Source organism: Danio rerio, chromosome 13 (assembly GCF_049306965.1).
Source record: "Danio rerio strain Tuebingen ecotype United States chromosome 13, GRCz12tu, whole genome shotgun sequence".
Taxonomy (NCBI): Eukaryota; Metazoa; Chordata; class Actinopteri; order Cypriniformes; family Danionidae; genus Danio; species Danio rerio.
This window is the reverse complement of record NC_133188.1, coordinates 44459840-44478737: the sequence shown is the minus strand read 5'-3', so window position 1 is coordinate 44478737 and position 18898 is coordinate 44459840. Positions and strand designations below refer to the sequence as shown.

At 35.0% G+C, this 18898-nt stretch overlaps 1 protein-coding gene across 3 annotated transcripts in view; it reads right to left on the bottom strand.

The window, feature by feature from the left end:
* Positions 1–1308: 1308 nt before the first annotated feature.
* The window catches only part of prkg1a (protein kinase cGMP-dependent 1a), a 140784-nt gene continuing 123194 nt past the window's right edge, over positions 1309–18898 (bottom strand). For 2 of the 3 annotated variants that reach the window (XM_073919444.1, XM_005157058.6), the window contains 9 exons: positions 10969–11065; positions 10712–10851; positions 8448–8537; positions 8216–8357; positions 6501–6664; positions 6299–6421; positions 6148–6210; positions 5994–6060; positions 1309–2260 (listed from right to left, as the gene is read on the bottom strand). In XM_073919444.1, coding sequence (XP_073775545.1) covers positions 2162–2260; positions 5994–6060; positions 6148–6210; positions 6299–6421; positions 6501–6664; positions 8216–8357; positions 8448–8537; positions 10712–10851; positions 10969–11065 — 985 coding nt within the window. In that variant the 3' untranslated portion in view covers positions 1309–2161. 3 annotated transcript variants of the gene reach the window in all.

Genomic DNA, 18898 nt, shown 5'->3' with positions numbered 1-18898 from the left:
GGAGATGTCTGCCCGACAATATTTAATTGGATGAACATTTGTCAGTTTAATGCCTTATCCTGAATATAAAAATACATATACATATATTCAGATCATTTACTTTAAACATTACTATTGGACTGTGAAGAGACTTTAAACCAGCACGACAAAAAATGCTTCTGAAGACAATCACCTACTGCTCCTTTAAGTTCCAACCCTAATTAAACACATCAAACTAATTAAGTCCTTTAGGCTTGTTTGAAACCTACAGGTAAGTGAGTTGGAGCAGGGTTGGAACAAAACTGTGCAGGGCTGCGGAGTCTGACACCCCTGATCTAGATGATCATCTTGGACACTGTTGCAGGCTTATTTTTCTGAACATGTTGTTTAGATACCTAACTGCCTATGATAGACATCTTATGGTCTATGGTCATCTTCCATAATGACAATAATCCAAACAGTCATCATAAATGCTTCACTGAGAGTCAAAGTTAGGTTCTAACTATGGCCATCCCAGTGTCCTGACCTGAACCCTGTAGAAATATAAATAAATAATATAAATAAAATAAATGGATGAACTGATGATGAAAGAAACTCAGCCCATGTACCAGAGAACCTGAAGGATCTGGAGACTTATTGAGGATGTTTTTGTGCCTTTCCAGGTTTCCCCCAAGCTCACCAGGCATTATGAGAAGATTTAGATTAGCTTTATGTATTGAAAGCTTAGAAAAAGTATTAAATAAGTAAAGTTTATTCATAAACTAATTTCGAGAGGAGCATGTGATTATGATTGAACATGGCTGGTTAACCAATGCATGATTCACCAATCAAATGATTCCTAACTCACTATAAATAGCCAGGGTTTCTTACTACAGTTATCTTCACCTTGAAGAATCCTCCACCTTTCTGTTTATAGGGTGGCACGGTTGCCTAGTGGTCAACACTGTTGCCTCACAGCAAGAACATCACTGGTTTAAATCCTTAACAAGCCAGCTGTCGTTTCTGTGCAGTTTAAATGTTCTTCCAGTGCTCGTGTGGGTTTCCCCCGGGTTCTCCAGTTTCCTCCCACAATCCAAAAATGTGTTATAAGTAAATTGATCAATCTAAATCAGCAATATAGTTAAGCGCTTAGCCAGCATAATATCTCTACATAGCCATTTTAATCTGGCATCAGCTTTTAACAAAGGGGGAAGTTATCAAAACCTACCTGAGCTCAAACTCCCCTCTCGCCCTGCAAATGGGAGGGAGCCCCGGGCTCAAGGATCTTATGAGCTCAGGCCTCTCTTCCGGGATAGCATGCCAAACACGCATTATAATCAATAATCAGCTAAGTGTGAACTCTTGAAAAGGTTGCCAACAATGAATTTTTTCACTGTGTATTGGAGAAAAACATGGTCACACCTTACAATATGGGACATATAGTTAATGTTAGAATCATGAACTCATAATGAACAATACTTGCACAGCATTTATTAATCAGAGCTAAATATTTACTAATGCATTATTAAAATCCAACACTTAACATGTCAACTCTATTTTCATAAACTAACCGTAACAGAGATGAATAAAGACTGTTATAAATGTATTGGTCATTATTGGTTCATGTTAGTAAATAAATGAACTATGTGTCTATTGTTTAAACTATTGTAAAGTGTTACCAAACACATGTATTTCCTAATGATTTGTTGCACAGATTTTGATTGATTGGTTTTAGCTCAAGGACCTATTTCTGTTACTAAAAAGAGTTTAAAAATGCAGGTAGTTTTGCTCATATTTTCCAAGAGTGCCACTAATTTTGACCACAACCGTATTACGTGAAGAGCGACATTCAGGTCTGTCTGGCCTCCTGGTCTTCTTTAGAGTAGTCTGCACACGGATTGGTGAATGAAGAGTTCGCAGCCAATCAGGGAGAAGAACAAGTCATTGAGGTCACATCCTTTTCCGTAATTGGACTGTCGTCTCTGTTATCTCACAGTAAAGGTGGTTATTATAGGTCAGATGTGAACACACACACATACATGCTCACTTGATAGTTTTTCGTGTGTCTGGATCTCCTTCACAGTCACGATAGACTCAAACCTTTTGCTTTTTCCACATTTCTCCTGCAGTCCATACAGTAGTGCAGCATGTTGGTTTATCCAGTCTGGCGTGAGCAGCGTTGTGTGTTTGTGCACATGAGTTTTTAGAAGTCTATATCCCAGCCTGAGTTATCATCAGGCGGTGGGTCTTCGTTGTCCTCTGGAAAGCTGTCGAAGTTACTGGTGTCTGTGGATGAGGTTACCTGAATGTGCACAAAAAATAAAATCACGATTTTCTCATGATTCTGTAGCTGTAAAATAAAGGTTAATATGAGCGGGCTATTATTATTGCTATTTCCCAAACATAAAAACAACAATATTAAAGGGTCACGAAACACCAAAACACATTTATTGAGCTGTTGACAGTCGTATATGTGTCCCACACTGCTAAAAACACTATTAGGACACCTATATTTCACTAAAAAGTGTAAATTGGTAGTTTTTGCGTTATTTCAAGTAAATTCGTACTTCCTGTTTGAAACGAATTTTTGAAGCTGCGTCACGGCCATGACATAATAGCGTTGTATTCCAGCGTGCAGACTGGACGTCTGTGCCAGAGTGAGTCTTATTACGTCTTACAGTGTGATGCATTAATGCATGAGTAAGGCTTGGTTCAAACCAATCAGCGCGCTCTATTGTGCAACTTCATTAATATTCATTACTGTGTTTACACGACATAGACGCCACGTTGTGTTGGCAAAACAAGCGTGAAGTGTTGCTTTAATAGTTTGCTGCCGTTATGTTTCGTTTTCATTTTCTCTCTGTGAGAGCTCAGCTGGATCACGTGTGGATTAACAGTGTATGCGACGCTCGACAACAATAACTTACGTGTCTAAGGAGGATTATTGTTTACCTGAGAGCTGTACTCATCTGCAAACGCTGAGATCGGATTCGCTTGTAGTCTCCTCTTAATAAAGACGCGGCTCTAGTTGCTGGTGATTGTCCTGTCTCTACAGATTTGGTAAGTGAGCGACCAACGCTCTTTGTTTATTCAGTTTGATCGTATCGAACTAAGTTAACTATTGCACCGAGTGTAAACATGTTAGGACCACAACCAAACTTTAACCTCGTGTAGGATTTTCACCGCATTTTGTGACCGGAATAACACACACGGCTTTCTGACGATACCTGCTGTGTGCATCTAAGTTTCCGGAAAATGCTGAGGGTTTTTTTCTCTCATTCGCCGTGCGGTATCAAACATTGCATAAAAAATACACGCTTAGAGCAGTTCCTCGAATCAAATATCTCGTTTGTCGCGAGGGGCATGAATGAATTCCCTAAATGAAAGAGCCAAACTGCAGTTAAAGTCCACCATTTAATAATGGCACTTCCCCCTAAACAGAGCTGGACACGCCCACTTTTCTGACTTTTTCCAAAGTAGAGGTGTGAAAACACCCTGCTGAAACGAGGGGGTTTCATGGCCCTTTAATAGTAAATGTAGGTCTACTGTTGGTAAAATGCTCAATTTTGTATAGACTTTGAATGGTGGACTTGAACAGGCTTAAAATTTGTCCTGGTTTTTCATTGACAGTAAAGTGATTAGGTCAGAATGTAACTATTGATAATTCTGAAGTTGAATTATTATAATTTTTTCACTGGTAAAATGAGAGATTTGTCATTATCAGATTCCCTCTCGCATTATATTCAGCATTATATAGGCCAGAGTAGTTATACTGACACTGTTAAACATTTATTTTTATGCACACTTTTGCGTTCGCTATGAAAGATAAAACATATCAAATGCTTGTCATAATCATAACTTTACAATGTTATATGATCATTTAAAGGAGGTGCGTGCCGGTCATGTCATGACTGCCGTCACTCTGAGGGAAAAAAAAAAAAAACATACATGCAAATCATACTTCCGGTGCAACTCCCAAATTATCACTCTGTGCAAGAAACTGAACGTTATTTATCTCTTCATTACCTGTTATTCACAGCCTATGCAGGTTCTGTTCACTAAAGTAGACATCATTTGCGGGCACGCGCGCATCCTCTCAGGCCCCGTTTACACTAATGCGTTTTCGTTTTAAAACGCATAAGTTTTGCTACGGTTACGCCATCCATCCACACTACGCCGGAGTTCTCGAGCGCCGAAAATGGAGCGTTTTGGAAACGCTGGAGAGGCCGTTTTCATTCTAAAACGCTGCTGCTCTGACATCTGAAAACGGAGGCGGGGCTGCCGACGTTCGCCTATCTGATTGGGGCTTTTCCTCAATATTAAGTAGCCCACACACAGTTCAGTCTCGCATCCTCTTCTTGTAAGTTCAGACTTCTCAAGTTTGATCAAGGCTGCAGTCTCCCCCTTCTCAGTTTAATATGGAAAACATACCGAGGACACGGGTAAATCTTCAAAGGGAACAGTGTACTTTATAACTTCATTCACATCACCTTGGCTACGTTGTTTCACTTTCTCAACAATAAAATGTAAACATGATTTAAGGAACTGCCTATTTTGATTTTAATATCAGCAACTTAACAGACAGCAGAAATGTTGAGGCGTCGTGCTGTATAATATGAGCGTCATCTTCACTGTGTGGATATTTATAACAAAACGGAGCCTACTACTGCCTCTTTTCAATTTCAGTGAAAATACGAAACACACCCTCTCTTTTGCTGAATATCAGTTTTAATCATCGATAATGGCCATTATAAAAGTATAACATACAATAAGTTTATACATTGTAGGAAATAAAGGCAAGCAATCAGTCAATTTACCTGGATTAATCATTAACTTATCTTTGCGCTTAACCAAAACACGTTACCTGTGAACAAGTAATAGATTCCAATGACCAAAGTCAGGGAATAGGCCTATGTCGTTAGATAAAGACAACAACATGAATGAAATATCACGTTTAGCAAATATAGCGAGATTAGATCCAGCGGGAGATGCTTGATGAGCAGTCCGACAAGCAGAGCTCTCATCTGGGTAGAAGTGCTGCAGCGCTTGCCCGAGAGTGTGTGTGTGGTCACGTGATGTGCGTTTTCAGCGTTTTGGTGTGTACTGAGAGCAGTTCAGAAACGCTGGGTAAAACGTAAGTGTGGACGCGGATCGCTTTCATTCTAAAACGCCGTTTTAAAACTAAAACACACTAGTGTAAATGGGGCCTGCAGAAGTAAACAGCTCACATGTGATTTTGCGGCCGCGAATACTTCATTACATTAAGACAGAAATTAGTGGGTGAATTATACCGGACAGAATCTGCAGGCATTTTTTGCTATTTCTGCAGAGAATTTTGTTAAAAATCTGCAGATTTATGCGTAATTATTTTTGGAGAATCAAAACTAAAAACTTAATTTATAAAATAAAAAATAATACATTTTAAACTTTTTTTCAAATGTTTACAATGCAAATCCAATTAGATCCACTTTATTTGGTAAACAAAGCAAGTCTCTCGTATAATATACCCACTAAAAGACAGAAAATATGTGTTGTGAAAAAAATGTATAGTGCATAAATCATCTGAATATTTTCATATTAGTCAATAATATTACTAAATTAATTTAAAAACTGAATAAATATACATTTACACACATTTACACAAGTAAATAAACAAAATCAACGATGGGCTAAAAATCTGCGGAATTCTCCGCGCGCAGTTTCCGTGTGGGCCTACTTATGACTGAGTCACTCAGTTTCAACAAGAAGAGGCAATGCACACAGGAAGTTCTAGCTATACAAAGCAACTGTTAGTGCTCAGAGAATTAAGTGCTAGAGTTTTGAGGGGGGATATAAAGAGAGAAGAGTGTTTCTAAAGGTGGTTTGTCAAGCCCACTCACCTGTGTGAAGCACACTTCTAATCCATTAACACTCCTAAAGCTTGCACAATCAAAATGGCTATCTAGATCGGTTGTTTGTTTGTTTGTTTGTTTGTATAAATGCAATTAAAAGTCTGATGATTGATCTGGTTAGTCTACAGTTTACAGAGCACTTACATTAGGGATGATGGGGGGCATCAGCGTCCCCTTCCTCAGTCCGTCCCAGTTAAACCCTTCAAACCATCTGCAGACACGTTCATTACACAGGATTAAAACAGGAGCATGAATAATGAACTGATATCTGTATGACTAAAGTGAATATCAGGCTCACTTGTGCTTTTGGATGTCTTTGACACCGTTTTTCAAGTTTCCTAATCTTTCAGAAGGAGTGTCTCTGGGAAGAAGAAGAAATAAAGCACAAATCTGCATTGGCAATCGCTGCTGACAGACAGAAATGTGTTTCTACAGCACAGCTGATTTACCTGCATAGCTTTTTGATGAGATTGGCAGCATTTTTGGTTATTTTCTTGGGGAATTCAATCATATCGATGCCTCTAAGGATGATGTTGTATGTTTTCATTGGATCTGGTCCTGAAAAAGGAGGACTGAGGGGAAAACAGAGGTATTGTTTATTCTTTAGTAATATTGAGTAAGTGTTATAATCTGTGAAGTGCTGTGTTTCACCTGCCGGTCAACAGCTCATACATGAGGATACCGAGAGACCAGTAATCCGCAGAGATGTCGTGTCCTTTATTCAGGATGATCTCTGGAGCCACATACTCTGGAGTACCACAGAATGTCCATGTCTTCTTCCCAAAGCCGATCTTTTTAGCAAAGCCAAAATCCACCTTTAAAAGATTTAAGATTGTGATAGTTGAGTGAGCAGACAGTGATTCTTTAAAGTGGTCGTGCACACCACGGTTCCAATCCCATGCTACTAACCTGTTTTATACAATCCCATTTTACAAAAATTAGTTTTATTTTTTTACAAAACAAAGAAAAAAGAAAGGTGATATTTCTCTAATCTTTTTTTTTATTCCACAGAAGAAAATCATATCACTTTGAAACAATAAATATATTCTCATTTTTGGGTGAATGTTTAAATAGAAAAGCATGAAGTTTCCCTAGTCATGAAAGCAGACTTTTGGTTTACATTCACACATACACTACCTGACAAAAGTCTTGTCGCCTGTCCAAGTTTTACAAACAACAAATAATAACTTGACTTCTAGTGCATCATTTGGTATCAGAAGTGGCTTATATGAAAGACAAAGGCCTCTAGATTACACTTATTTTACCAAAAGAAAATATGATCATGCCTTGATTTTTAATTATTCAATTAGGACAGGAAGGTCTGACTTTGCTTAGACTAAAGTCTTGTCAATAAACAGAAATAATGTACAGTGTAGAATATAAAGTCATGGTACAGTGGAAGAAGAATTAAAATTGTATGACTCCCATGAGCTTCTACAGTAACTCAAATAACTTATTAATAAAGTCATCTGGAATGGCAAAGAAAGCGTTCTTGCAGGACTCCCAGAGTTCATCAAGATTGTTTGAATTCATTTTTAATGCCTCCTCTTTCATCTTACCCCAGACATGCTCAATAATGTTCATGTCTGGTGACTGGGCTGGCCAATCCTAAAGCACCGTGACCTTCTTTGCTTTCAGAAACTTTGATGTGGAGGCTGAGCTATGAGGAGCTCTATCCTGCTGAAGAATTTGCCCTCTCCTGTGGTTTGTAATGTAATGGGCAGCACACTTGTCTTGATACCGCAGGCTGTTGATGTTGCCATCCCTTCTGCAGATCTCTCGCACACCCCCCATACTGAATGTATCCCCAAACCATGGTTTTTCCTTCACCAAACTTGACTGATTTCTGTAAGAATCTTGGGTCCATGCGGGTTCCAAAAGGTCTTCTGCAGTGATGATTGGGATGCAGTTCAACAGATGATTCATCGGAAAAATCTACCTTCTGCCACCTTTCCATATGATCATCTAGAAGTCTCTAAGAAGCTCTGTCAGTGCCAGTAATGTAGTGGTTAGTGCATCATCACATGCACTTTGGTGCTCAAGGCAACCTGTGTTTGATTCCCGCCTTGTAGTTTTTATGCCGATCTTTCCCATCTTTCTGCTCCACATGCTTTCCTGTCAACTTAATTAACAAAAAACTGCACATATCTCCTATTTTTCTTCTAAAAATATTCTTCAATTTTCATAAAAGACCCTGATATTTTAATATTTTATAATACATTCACATTCATACTCCTTAAAATGTATCTTCAGTCTCAAACTATATTAAGAAGCATCAGAGAAGCACAGTGTTCTGGGTTATTTTTGTCTTTCCACTGTCCTGAGTGTGTGTCAGTATTGGATGTTTTGGGTTGTTCTGTCCTCACCAGCTTGGCGTATCCTCTGTGGTCCAGTATCAGGTTCTCTGGTTTGAGGTCTCTGTATATGATGCCTTTGGAATGTAGATAAGCGAAGGCCTCCACCACACACGCTGTGTAAAATCGCGTTGTTGAATCGTCAAAGTTTCCCCTTTATTAGGAAACACACATATGTTATGTTGCGGAAATATCAAGTGTATGAGAAAACAAAAATAATAAAAAAAACGTATATAATCCTCACCGGTCTCTCAGGATTGTCCATAGTTCTCCACCTAAACAGGCCTCCATCAGCATATAGAGGTATTTACTGTCCTTAAATGTGCGGTAGAGTCTAGAATGAACAAAAGAAACACAGTTTGAATCAAGTTTTCCGATGCCAAAGCAAAAGCTTCACACTTGATAAAAACAGTCTGCAGAAACACTTTGATTGACATTGGCACTTTGATATATGTGTCATCAAAGTGGGAAAGCCCTGTCCATTAGTGACAATCTCTCCCTCATAAGCATAGACAGCCCTAAGTGAGAAGCAACCATTTTGACTCTGCTGCTATCATAATAGACATTTGAAGCTCTAACCTATTTTTAAAAGACAATCTCATTTGAATTTAAAGCGACAGTCACCAAAATGGCACAATAAGGATCAAAGCCTAAAAGGGTCAATTTCAAAGAGCTATAAAACATTATTTGTTGGGTAGTTTGAGATGAAACGTCAGATACACACTTTAGGGACATCAGAGACTTATTTTACATCTTGTAAAAAGGGGCAAAAAAGGTCCCCTTTGACTAGTTCTTCATTAATTAATAGGGCTAAATCTAGTACCATTGATGCATGGCAATGTTTTTCTTCCAACATTTTAGACTATACAAAGGAATGACCATATAAAGATTTTCTCCCTCTCTTCTTTCAGATTGAAAATTTGTGGAAATGTCTGTTGCTCCTCCTTTGCTGTTTGTTGGTCTATGTTAATCTAAAGACAATGAAACATTGATCAAATAACAAAATGAGTTCTTCATGAATTCTAAAATGTTAATAAATTGTTAATCCTAAAATTAATTCTGTTTCATTACTTGATATGAGCAAGTCAATGTTAGTTTTCTTTTTCTTCTTCTTCTTTAAGAATTATTAAAACTTCTTATAACAAAAGTAACACTTAATTATACAATTCCATTCCATGTTATGTTAATATTTTTTGTTTGTAGCCTTTTAAGTTATTGTTCATTTTAACAGATTTTTGTGATCATTATTTATTCATTCATTCATTCACTTTCTTGTCGACTTAGTCCCTTTATTAATCCGGGGTTGCCACAGCCGAATGAACCGCCAACTTATCGAGCAAGTTTTTACCCAGCGTATGCCCTTCCAGCCGCAACCCATCTCTGGGAAACATCCACACACACATTCACACACTCATACACTACGGACAATCTAGCCTACCCAATTCATCTGTACCGCATGTCATTGGACTATGGGGGAAACTGGAGCACCCGGAGGAAACCCACACGAATGCAGGGAGAACATGCAAACTCCACACAGAAACGTCAACTGAGCCGAGGCTCGAACCAGCAACCTTCCTGCTGTGAGGCAACAGCACTACCTACTGCGCCACTGCTTTGCCCATTATTATTTATAATTTCGTTATTTCTGTAAATATTATTTGAAGGACCTGAACTAACATTGATAATCTAATATTTAGCTAACAACTAACATTTGTATTTTTCATTCATTCATTCATCCATTCATTCATCCTCCTTTAGCTTAGTCCCTTATTTATCAAGGGCTGCCACAGCGGAATGAACTGCCAACTTTTCCTGCATTTGTTTCATGCAGCAGACCTTCCAGCCCAAAACCCAGTACTACGAAAAATCGATACACTCTCACATTCACACACACACAAACACTACAGCCAATTTAGTTAATCTAATTCACCTATACCTCATGTCTTTGCCAACATGGAGAGAACATGCAAACTCCACACAGAAATGCCAACTGACCCAGCTGGAACTCGACCCAGCGACCTTGCTGTGAGGCAACAGTGATAACCACTGAACCACCGTGTCACCCGTTTGTATTTTTATTATTTACAAAATATTGTTCACACTTTCACAATAAGGTTTTATAAGTTCATGCATTTACTAACTAATTATGAACCATACTTGTAAAGCATTTATTAATCATAGTTTAATGTAAAGTGTTAATCAAAATATTTGAATAAAGAATGATTTACTTCAGTGGAATGGTATGAAACTTGATGAATTAGATATTTGGTTCTACAAAATATAATGGAAATTAATGAGAAAATTGTTTTATCTAGAGGAAATATTTAGCACTGTATTTATACAAACTAGAAAAATTAAAATTAAAATAGAGAATTTTAAAATCAAAAACTTTTAAAAATAACTAAATTAGTAAATTGCATATTAACAAAATGAAATAAAAAACGTAATTCAAACTGTAGTAGTACTGTCTATAAATGCTGTGAAAATAAAGAGTGTAGTTTACGCCACCTGACTATAAAATCTGAATGTGCCTCCTGCATGATGAGCTTCTCGGAGCGGATGTGCTCCTGCTGTCTCGTGTCCACAATGTGACGCTTCTTCAGGATCTTCATCGCAAACGTCTTCATTTCATCACTCTTCAGCTGAACCTGACAACAAAAGATTAAACTTATTGAATAGTTTAAGATTTTAGAGTCACAATAAAATCAAAGTATTTAATGCAATTTACATGATGAAGAAGTATTGCACTGAAAATAAAATGTTACCAGTTCCACACGTCCAAATCCTCCAACTCCAAGAGTGTCGATGATGTTAAAGTCAGACAGGTTCAGATTGGAGAAAAAGGCATTTTCTGCCTCGTATCTGCATTTCACAAAACAGAAAAACCCACAGAAATGATTCCCTTTACTTTCTAGTGGGACAGATTGATTGTTCATTAAAAAACATTAAGGTCCCTATCATACACCCAGTGCATTAAGGCACAAGATGTGTAAGTCACGATTTGTTGCTATTTTCAGACCATTATCGTTATTTGGATTATTTATTAAAATTAGAACTAAATTTAGAAATAGTTTTGAAACAAATCTTTGTGCTTAACAAACTAAATTAAATATGTAGGCTTATGGATGTCTTCAGTGGAGTGCATACAACACTGTTTCCTTATCTATGAAAGTAAAGAGTAAAAGTAAAGAGGCCGAATGGAGGAGGCTCGTTCTTTATCCTCGCGCTGCAGATGGTCTGTTTAACTGTTTTCTCACTAGTGAAGCTTTCAATTTTGACACTTAGAAACTCTGCCATGTAAATAGCAAATGCGCCATGACAAGATGCAACTGACTCTTAAAGGGAATGAGAGATGATACTCTGGTTTAATGCATGTTATGCTTAAAACACACCCATAACTCATTGCGAGAATAAGCACAAACCTGAGCGTATTTTTCCTGTTCTAAAAAAAAAAAAAATCACAGTTTCACATTAGTATGATAACTGCTCTAAAAAAGTTCTTTTTACATGTCTGAGTAAAAAAAAAAAAAAAAACTAAAATTTTTTTTTTTAGAAAGATTTCAAATATTTTGGAGCAGTAAACATGTCAGGCTAAATATTTCAGACTTCTGCTGTCTTCATTAGTTTCAAAAACACAGATTTTAAAAAAAAAGTACCTTAGAATCTTACACGTACCTTAGGAACGGTTTTACAGAAAATGTTGGCAGTTTTACAACTTTGACTTTTCCAAAACGCGGTATACCTTAAAAACAGTTATTGTCTCATGGCTATGCCTGTCTCTTGATCGTGTGTAATCACTCTTTATTTTAATTTCAGTTTGATAATAAATTTAAGATTTTAATCTCATTATCAAAACAAAATAAATAAAATTAAAAAGCATCATTTATTTTTGTACTAATTGAGAAAGTGTAAAAAAAAAAAACATGAAATTCCTTGATGTTTTTTTATTTGGAGGTACACAATTTTTTGTGAAAGTGGGAATTAATGAATGTACAGGAGAGAAAAAAGGCAAATCATAAATTAGTATTTAAAAATAAAACCATCTTCAGATTAAAGTCCATTATATGATTTAAGATTAATGAAACTAAATGTTACTAAACACACGCCTGTAAAAATAAATGGAAAATTCCCAAGTGGTCTATTTTTCATTGTGCAATATAGTTTTAATGTTAATTACCGTATTTAAAATTACTTATTTATGTATCCTTAAGTTAAATTGTTCAAAGTGAATGTAATTCAGGTATATTTGAACTTAAAGAAACTCCAAAACTGAAAATACAAAAGGCCTAAAGCTCAACATTTTGCTAAATTTGTAGAATAAAATCATTAAATTATAGACTGAAGTCCTTATTATGGAAAAAAAAAATTATGGTTATTAATTTTTAATGGTTACTAAGTAATAATAATAATAATAATAGTGGTTTCTTTTATTATTATAGTTTTGCCCCAATCCTCCTCTGTATGAATGCCACATGTGATTATTTAGATAAATATGTTGAAGATCCTGATACATTTTTGGGTGGGCCAATTCAGCTTATTCAATTCACCTATACCACACATATTTGGACCATGGGGGAAACCCACGCAAACACAGGGAAAACTGCAAACTCATGGGGAGACCCAACAACCTTGCTAACCACTGAGCCATCGTGTCGCCAGGGGGTTTCAATTACATTAAATAAAAGTCGGTGAACATAAACCTCCTCCTGACTGTTAAAAGAAAGTTGATACTGAGCACAGCTCCTTCATTAGAGGTCAGAATACCACAGCAGCACAGTAACACTGCTAATAAAATGCTGCTCGTTGTCTGTTTGTAACCTGTGATACAGTCATCTTTTCCTCCAGTCAGAAAGCTTATTAAGACCTGTGATGACAAACTAGCCAATCGCATCCCTTCTCTTGTGCCGTGGCCAATGACACGACAGAGCAGTTATTTGTCTTGGCTCAGGCCGCTCTGCAGTGTCAGACAGAGGTGAAGGTTTTCCATGCACACTGCCAGAGCTCCTAAAAACCAGTACAGCTCACTTATTGCTCAATCCCTTTCACATTATCAGTTATTAGGCTGGCAGGGGCAGAGATGCCATGTTCAGCAGAGAAACAGAGGAATGCACAAACAACAGTTACACTTCACCCCTCTGTAGGGAAGGAGGTATGGATGCAAGCCAGAACTCAAGGATGAAGAGATGTTTAATGTCTCACGCTGGCTTCATAGCTGCTAGCTTCTACAGTAAATGCAAATCTAATAACATGCCGTTGCTATTTGAATAATATTAAAGGGATAGTTCACCCAAACAACAATAAATCCTATTAATATTATTCAAATAAAACCTAATCAAATAACCTAACATTGCTACTAGAATAATATTAAAGGGACAGTTCAGCCAAAAACAAAAATGCATTCACTGTGTAGTGTAACTAAGTGGTTACACATTTTTATGAGTTTCTTTCTTGCATTGAACGCTAAATATGAAATTTAAACCACACTGAACTAAACTAATCTGAAATCTGGACTTTACATGAACTTCTATGTTAGGCAGCTTTGACACAATTTACATTGTAAAGGTGCTGTATAAATAAACTTGAATTAAACTGAAAAAAAGAAGATATTTTGAAGAAAGCTGAAAACCTGTAACCATTGACTTCCATAATAGGAAAAATATCTACTATGGAAGTCAATGGTTACAGGTTTTCAACTTTTTTCAAATGATCTTCTTTTAAAAGAAGAAATAAATACATAAAGGTTTGAAACAAGTGAAGGATGAGTAAATCATGACAATAATGGTATTTGTGTGACTATCATAAGTAACTTATATTCAGTATTTATAAAACAAATAAACATTGCTGCATACAGTAATATGTTTATTTTATTATTATTATATTTTTTCAGGTTGCACTGTGCTGAATTTTTATTGCCAATCTTAAGCCAATTGTAATTGTTTGTTTTGGTTCAATTTGGAATTTCCCAAACCAATGCAGAGCGCTCTGACCTGGCCCCTCGATCCGTTATTATGTTTATACTAATTTTACATTCATTCATTTTCTTTTCCGGGGTCGCCACAGCGGAATGACCTGCCAATTTATCCAGCATATTTTTTTTACACAGCGGATGCCCTTTCAGCTGCAACCCATCTCTGGGAAACATCCAGAAACACTCATTCACACTCATACACTACGGACAATTTAGCCTACCCAATTCACCTGTACCACATGTCTTTGAACTGTGGGGGAAACCAGAGCAGCTGGAGGAAACCCACGTGAATGCGGGGAGAATATGCAACCTCCACACATAAACGCCAACTAACCCACCCGAGGCTCGAACCAGCGACCTTCTTGCCACTATCGTGTCACCTATACTAAATATATTCAAAAATAATAATAATAAAAAAAAAAATATATATATATATATATATATGTATATATATATACAGTTAAAGTCAGAATTATTAGCGCCCCTAAATTATTACCCCCCTGTTTATTTTTTTCCCCAATTTATGTTTAACTGAGAGCAGATTTTTCAGCACATTTCTAAACAATAGTTTTAATAACTAATTTCTAATAACTGATTTATTTTATTTTTGCCATGATGACAGTAATTAATATTTTTCTAGATAATTTTTCAAGACACTTCTATACAGCTTAAAGTGACATTTAAAGGCTTAACTAGGTTAATTAGTTTAACTAGGCAGGTTAGGGTAATTAGGCAAGTTATTGTATAACGATGGCTTGTTCAGTAGACTATCGAAAAAAAATATAGCTTAAAGGGGCTGAAAATTGTGTCCTTAAAATGTTTTTTAAAAAATTAAAAAGTATTTTATTCTAGCTGAAATAAAACAAATAAGACTTTCTCCAGAAAAAAAAAAATATTAACAGACATACTGTAGAAATGTCCTTGCTCTGTTAAACATTGTTTGGGAAATATTTAAAAGAAAAAAAATCAAAGGGGAGCTAATAACTCTGACTTCAACAGTATATATTTTTATATAACCGAATATTTATCTAACTCTCTCTCTCTCTCTCTCTCTCTCTCTCTCTCTCTCTCTCTCTCTATATATATATATATGTATGTAGGTATATATTATATTTTATTATATTAGTACATAACTCATTAGTACATCTCTTCAACAAAGACTCCAGTAGGACTGTCAAAATAAGGATTGTTTTGTTGTGCAATATATTGTCACAGAAAATGTTGCAATAAGTGATATTATTGTCATTTTGAGATCATTTTATACCACTGATTATATAATTATATAACAGCATAATAATGCAAATAGCCATAAACACTTTAAATATATATATTTTTATTTTTAATGTTATTTAGATTCTGTAATTTGATGTGAAAAGACTTCCTTCTTTGTGCTCATGCATACTGACACTAATGTGGGAAGCAAACAATATCCACAAATTTGACAATTCTGCAGGACAGTCAACTGATAATTTGCACCCCAGGGATGAGCAATATCATCTAAAAACTGTCAAATTACACCCTGCAGACTGTTGTTAAAGCATGTGTGACGTTCCTTCAGGCTCACAGTTCCTCTCAATTTATTCAAAGTGAACTGCAAAGGGAATCTGACAAACACAAGAGGGCAGTGTGGATCTTTAGGCGTTCTCGACCAGTTTTAAAGTTGCTTTGACTTCGGGTATACAGTGCTCCGCATTATTAAGTACACCCCATTATCCATTTCTCAGTGAATTTAGGCAATGTATTTTGGTGCATTTAAACAAAACAGATTTATTAAAAAGATATATTTATTAAAATGATATTTTATTCACCAAACCTTAGAAATCGAAAAATAATAAAATAAAAATAAATAAATAAAAAAACTTATAAACTTTTTTTTTCCATTTTGTGCTTCTCTTGAATTTTGCTCTTTTTAATTTTGTGTTTAATATTTTTCTATAACATATACATTTGGGTGTACTAGTTATTGGACCGTTATCCTAAGTAATTTTGCTAGATAGGTTCCAGATTTGGCTTCAGTACTGACTAATCGAATGTATTTGTACAAATATAATATTGTATAGCGTTCTATTAAAAATAATAATTTAAAAGATTGATATGTGAGGGGTGTACTTATATATGCCGAGCACTGTACCTGAATTAGTTTAACTGAAAATTGTTTAACTTAAGTATAAGTAAATAAGTCATTTTAAATATAGTAACTAATATTTAAAGTATATACCACAATGAAAAAGGAGACCACTTGGAAATTGTCTAAATAGTTTTACTGGTGTGTGTTTGGTAACATTTACTGTATGTATTAGTTTAATTCTATTTCTTCTTGTAGAAAAGTACAATATTGCTATTTAGAAAATTTACTTTCCTTTAAAAAATTTTAATTTTAATTTATTTTTTTATTTGATTTTTTACAAAAAAAATAACAATTAGCCAAAAAATAATGTTTTTAATAATTGCAATTAAATATCAGGGTTATTCTACAGTTGAAGTCAGAATTATTAGCCCCCCTAAATTATTAGCCCCCTGTTTATTTTTTCTCCCCAATTTCTGTTTAACAGAGAGAGGATTTTTTTCAACACATTGTTAATCCTAGTAGTTTTAATAACTCATTTCTAATAACTGCTTATTTTATCTTTGTCATGATGACAGTAAATAATATTTGACTAGATATTTTTCAAGACACTTCTACACAGCTTAAAGCGACATTTAAAGGCTTAACTAGGTTAATTAGGATAACTAGGCAGGTTAGGGAAATTAGGCAAGTTATTGTATAACGATGGTTTGTTCTGTAGACTATTGAAAAAATATCTAGCTTAAAGGGGCTAATAATTTTGTCTGTAAATGGTTTTTAAAAATTTTTGCTTTTATTCTAGCCGAAATAAAACAAATAAGACTGTCTCCAGAAGAAAAAACTCTATCAGACATACTGGGAAAATGTCCTTGCTCTGTTAAACATTGTTTGGGAAATATTTAAAAAAGAAAAAAAAAAAAAAAAGAAAAATCAAAGGGGAACTAAAAATTCTGACTTTATCGGTATCTACTGTTAAATGTTGTGAAGTTTTATCTACTGTAAACAAACAGAACTATGATGTTTTCACATTATTTATATCTTTTATATATTTATTTTCTTCTGAAGAAAGTCTTATTTATTTGACTTTTCTTTCAACTAAAATAAAAATATTTTTTTAAATATTTTTTAAGGTCAATATTATTAGCCCCCTTGAGAAATATATTTTTTTTAATTTACGATTTTATTCAATGATTTATCAAATAAATCTGCTCAGTTAACCTAATTAATCTAGTTAAGCCTTTAAATAGCACGTATACTAGTATCTTGCAAAACATTATGTACTGTCATCAAGATAAAGACAAAAGAAAAATGTTATAAGTGTCATGTTTAAAAAATGTGTTGAACAAAAATTCTCTCCATTACAGCTTACTTGGGAAATCGTTTTAAAAGAATAACAATTTCACAGGAGAGCTAATCATTTCCACTTTAACTGTATATATATATATATATATATATATATATATATATATAYACACACACACACACACACACACACACACACACACACACACACACACACACACACACATATATATATATATATATATATATATATATATATATATATATATATATATATATATATATATATATATATATAAACAAATAACTTACTATTCAGTAATTATTTCTAATGGAATAATTACAAAATGTTAACTGCAGTAAATTATATTCAGTATACTGTATATAAACATATGGAATTATACATGATATATATGAATTCGGATTCTATCAGACTGAAGTGTGGTCTCATTAGTGTTGAGCTGGAAGATTCTGCACAGGTTTGTGGTTTGGATCATGAGAGACTCTGACAGCTGGAGATGTGTCTTAATAAGCTTTAATCTCTGACAGACACACACACACACCTCTTCATTATTCATCAGCACTCATTTACAATGCAGATCAGCAGATAAGAGCAGAAAAACTTTCTATTTGGGTTGTGATGTGACAGATGGGACTTTTGAAGCTATCCCAGAATCCTCCTCTCTCTCTCTGTGAAATGTGATAAGGTTTCACATTTCTATGAGCGGATTAGTTTCTCGTGGCAGCACAATGATTGCATCGCTTTCTTATCATATTTCTTCTGATTATGAACTGGTTCTTATGTAACGTCTTCTGTATGCTTTCCTATTTTACAGTTCTAGAGTTACAGTAAACATCCTTGGCTTGTCCTTTGACAACAGTAATTGTTGCCATACTTCTTGTGGCTACTGTAAGTGTGTGTTTAAATAAGCACATTTTTCATTTTCATTTAGTTTTAAAATAACATCATTCACCATATTAATAAAAAACATTGTTGCAACATTGTTACAACAATGCCTCATTTGTTAACATGTTAGTTTGTTAGAGTTGAAACCAGAAGTTTACATACACTGTATAAAAAGGCACATAACCATTTAAAAAAAGTCAGATGTGACTAAACTTTTTCTCTTTTAGGTAAGTTAGGATTATCACGTGTTTGTTTCTGTTATGCTTAATAGCAGAATAATGAGAGAGATATTTTATGAGAAATTGGTACGACTTTTCTTGAAAGTCAAGTTTACATCCAATAAGATTATTATCCCTCTGAAAAAGCTCATATGATGGCGTCAAGGTTTCTTATTGGCTTATTGGCATTCAAGTTAATTGGAGGCACAACTGTAGAATAGTATTTAAGGAAAAC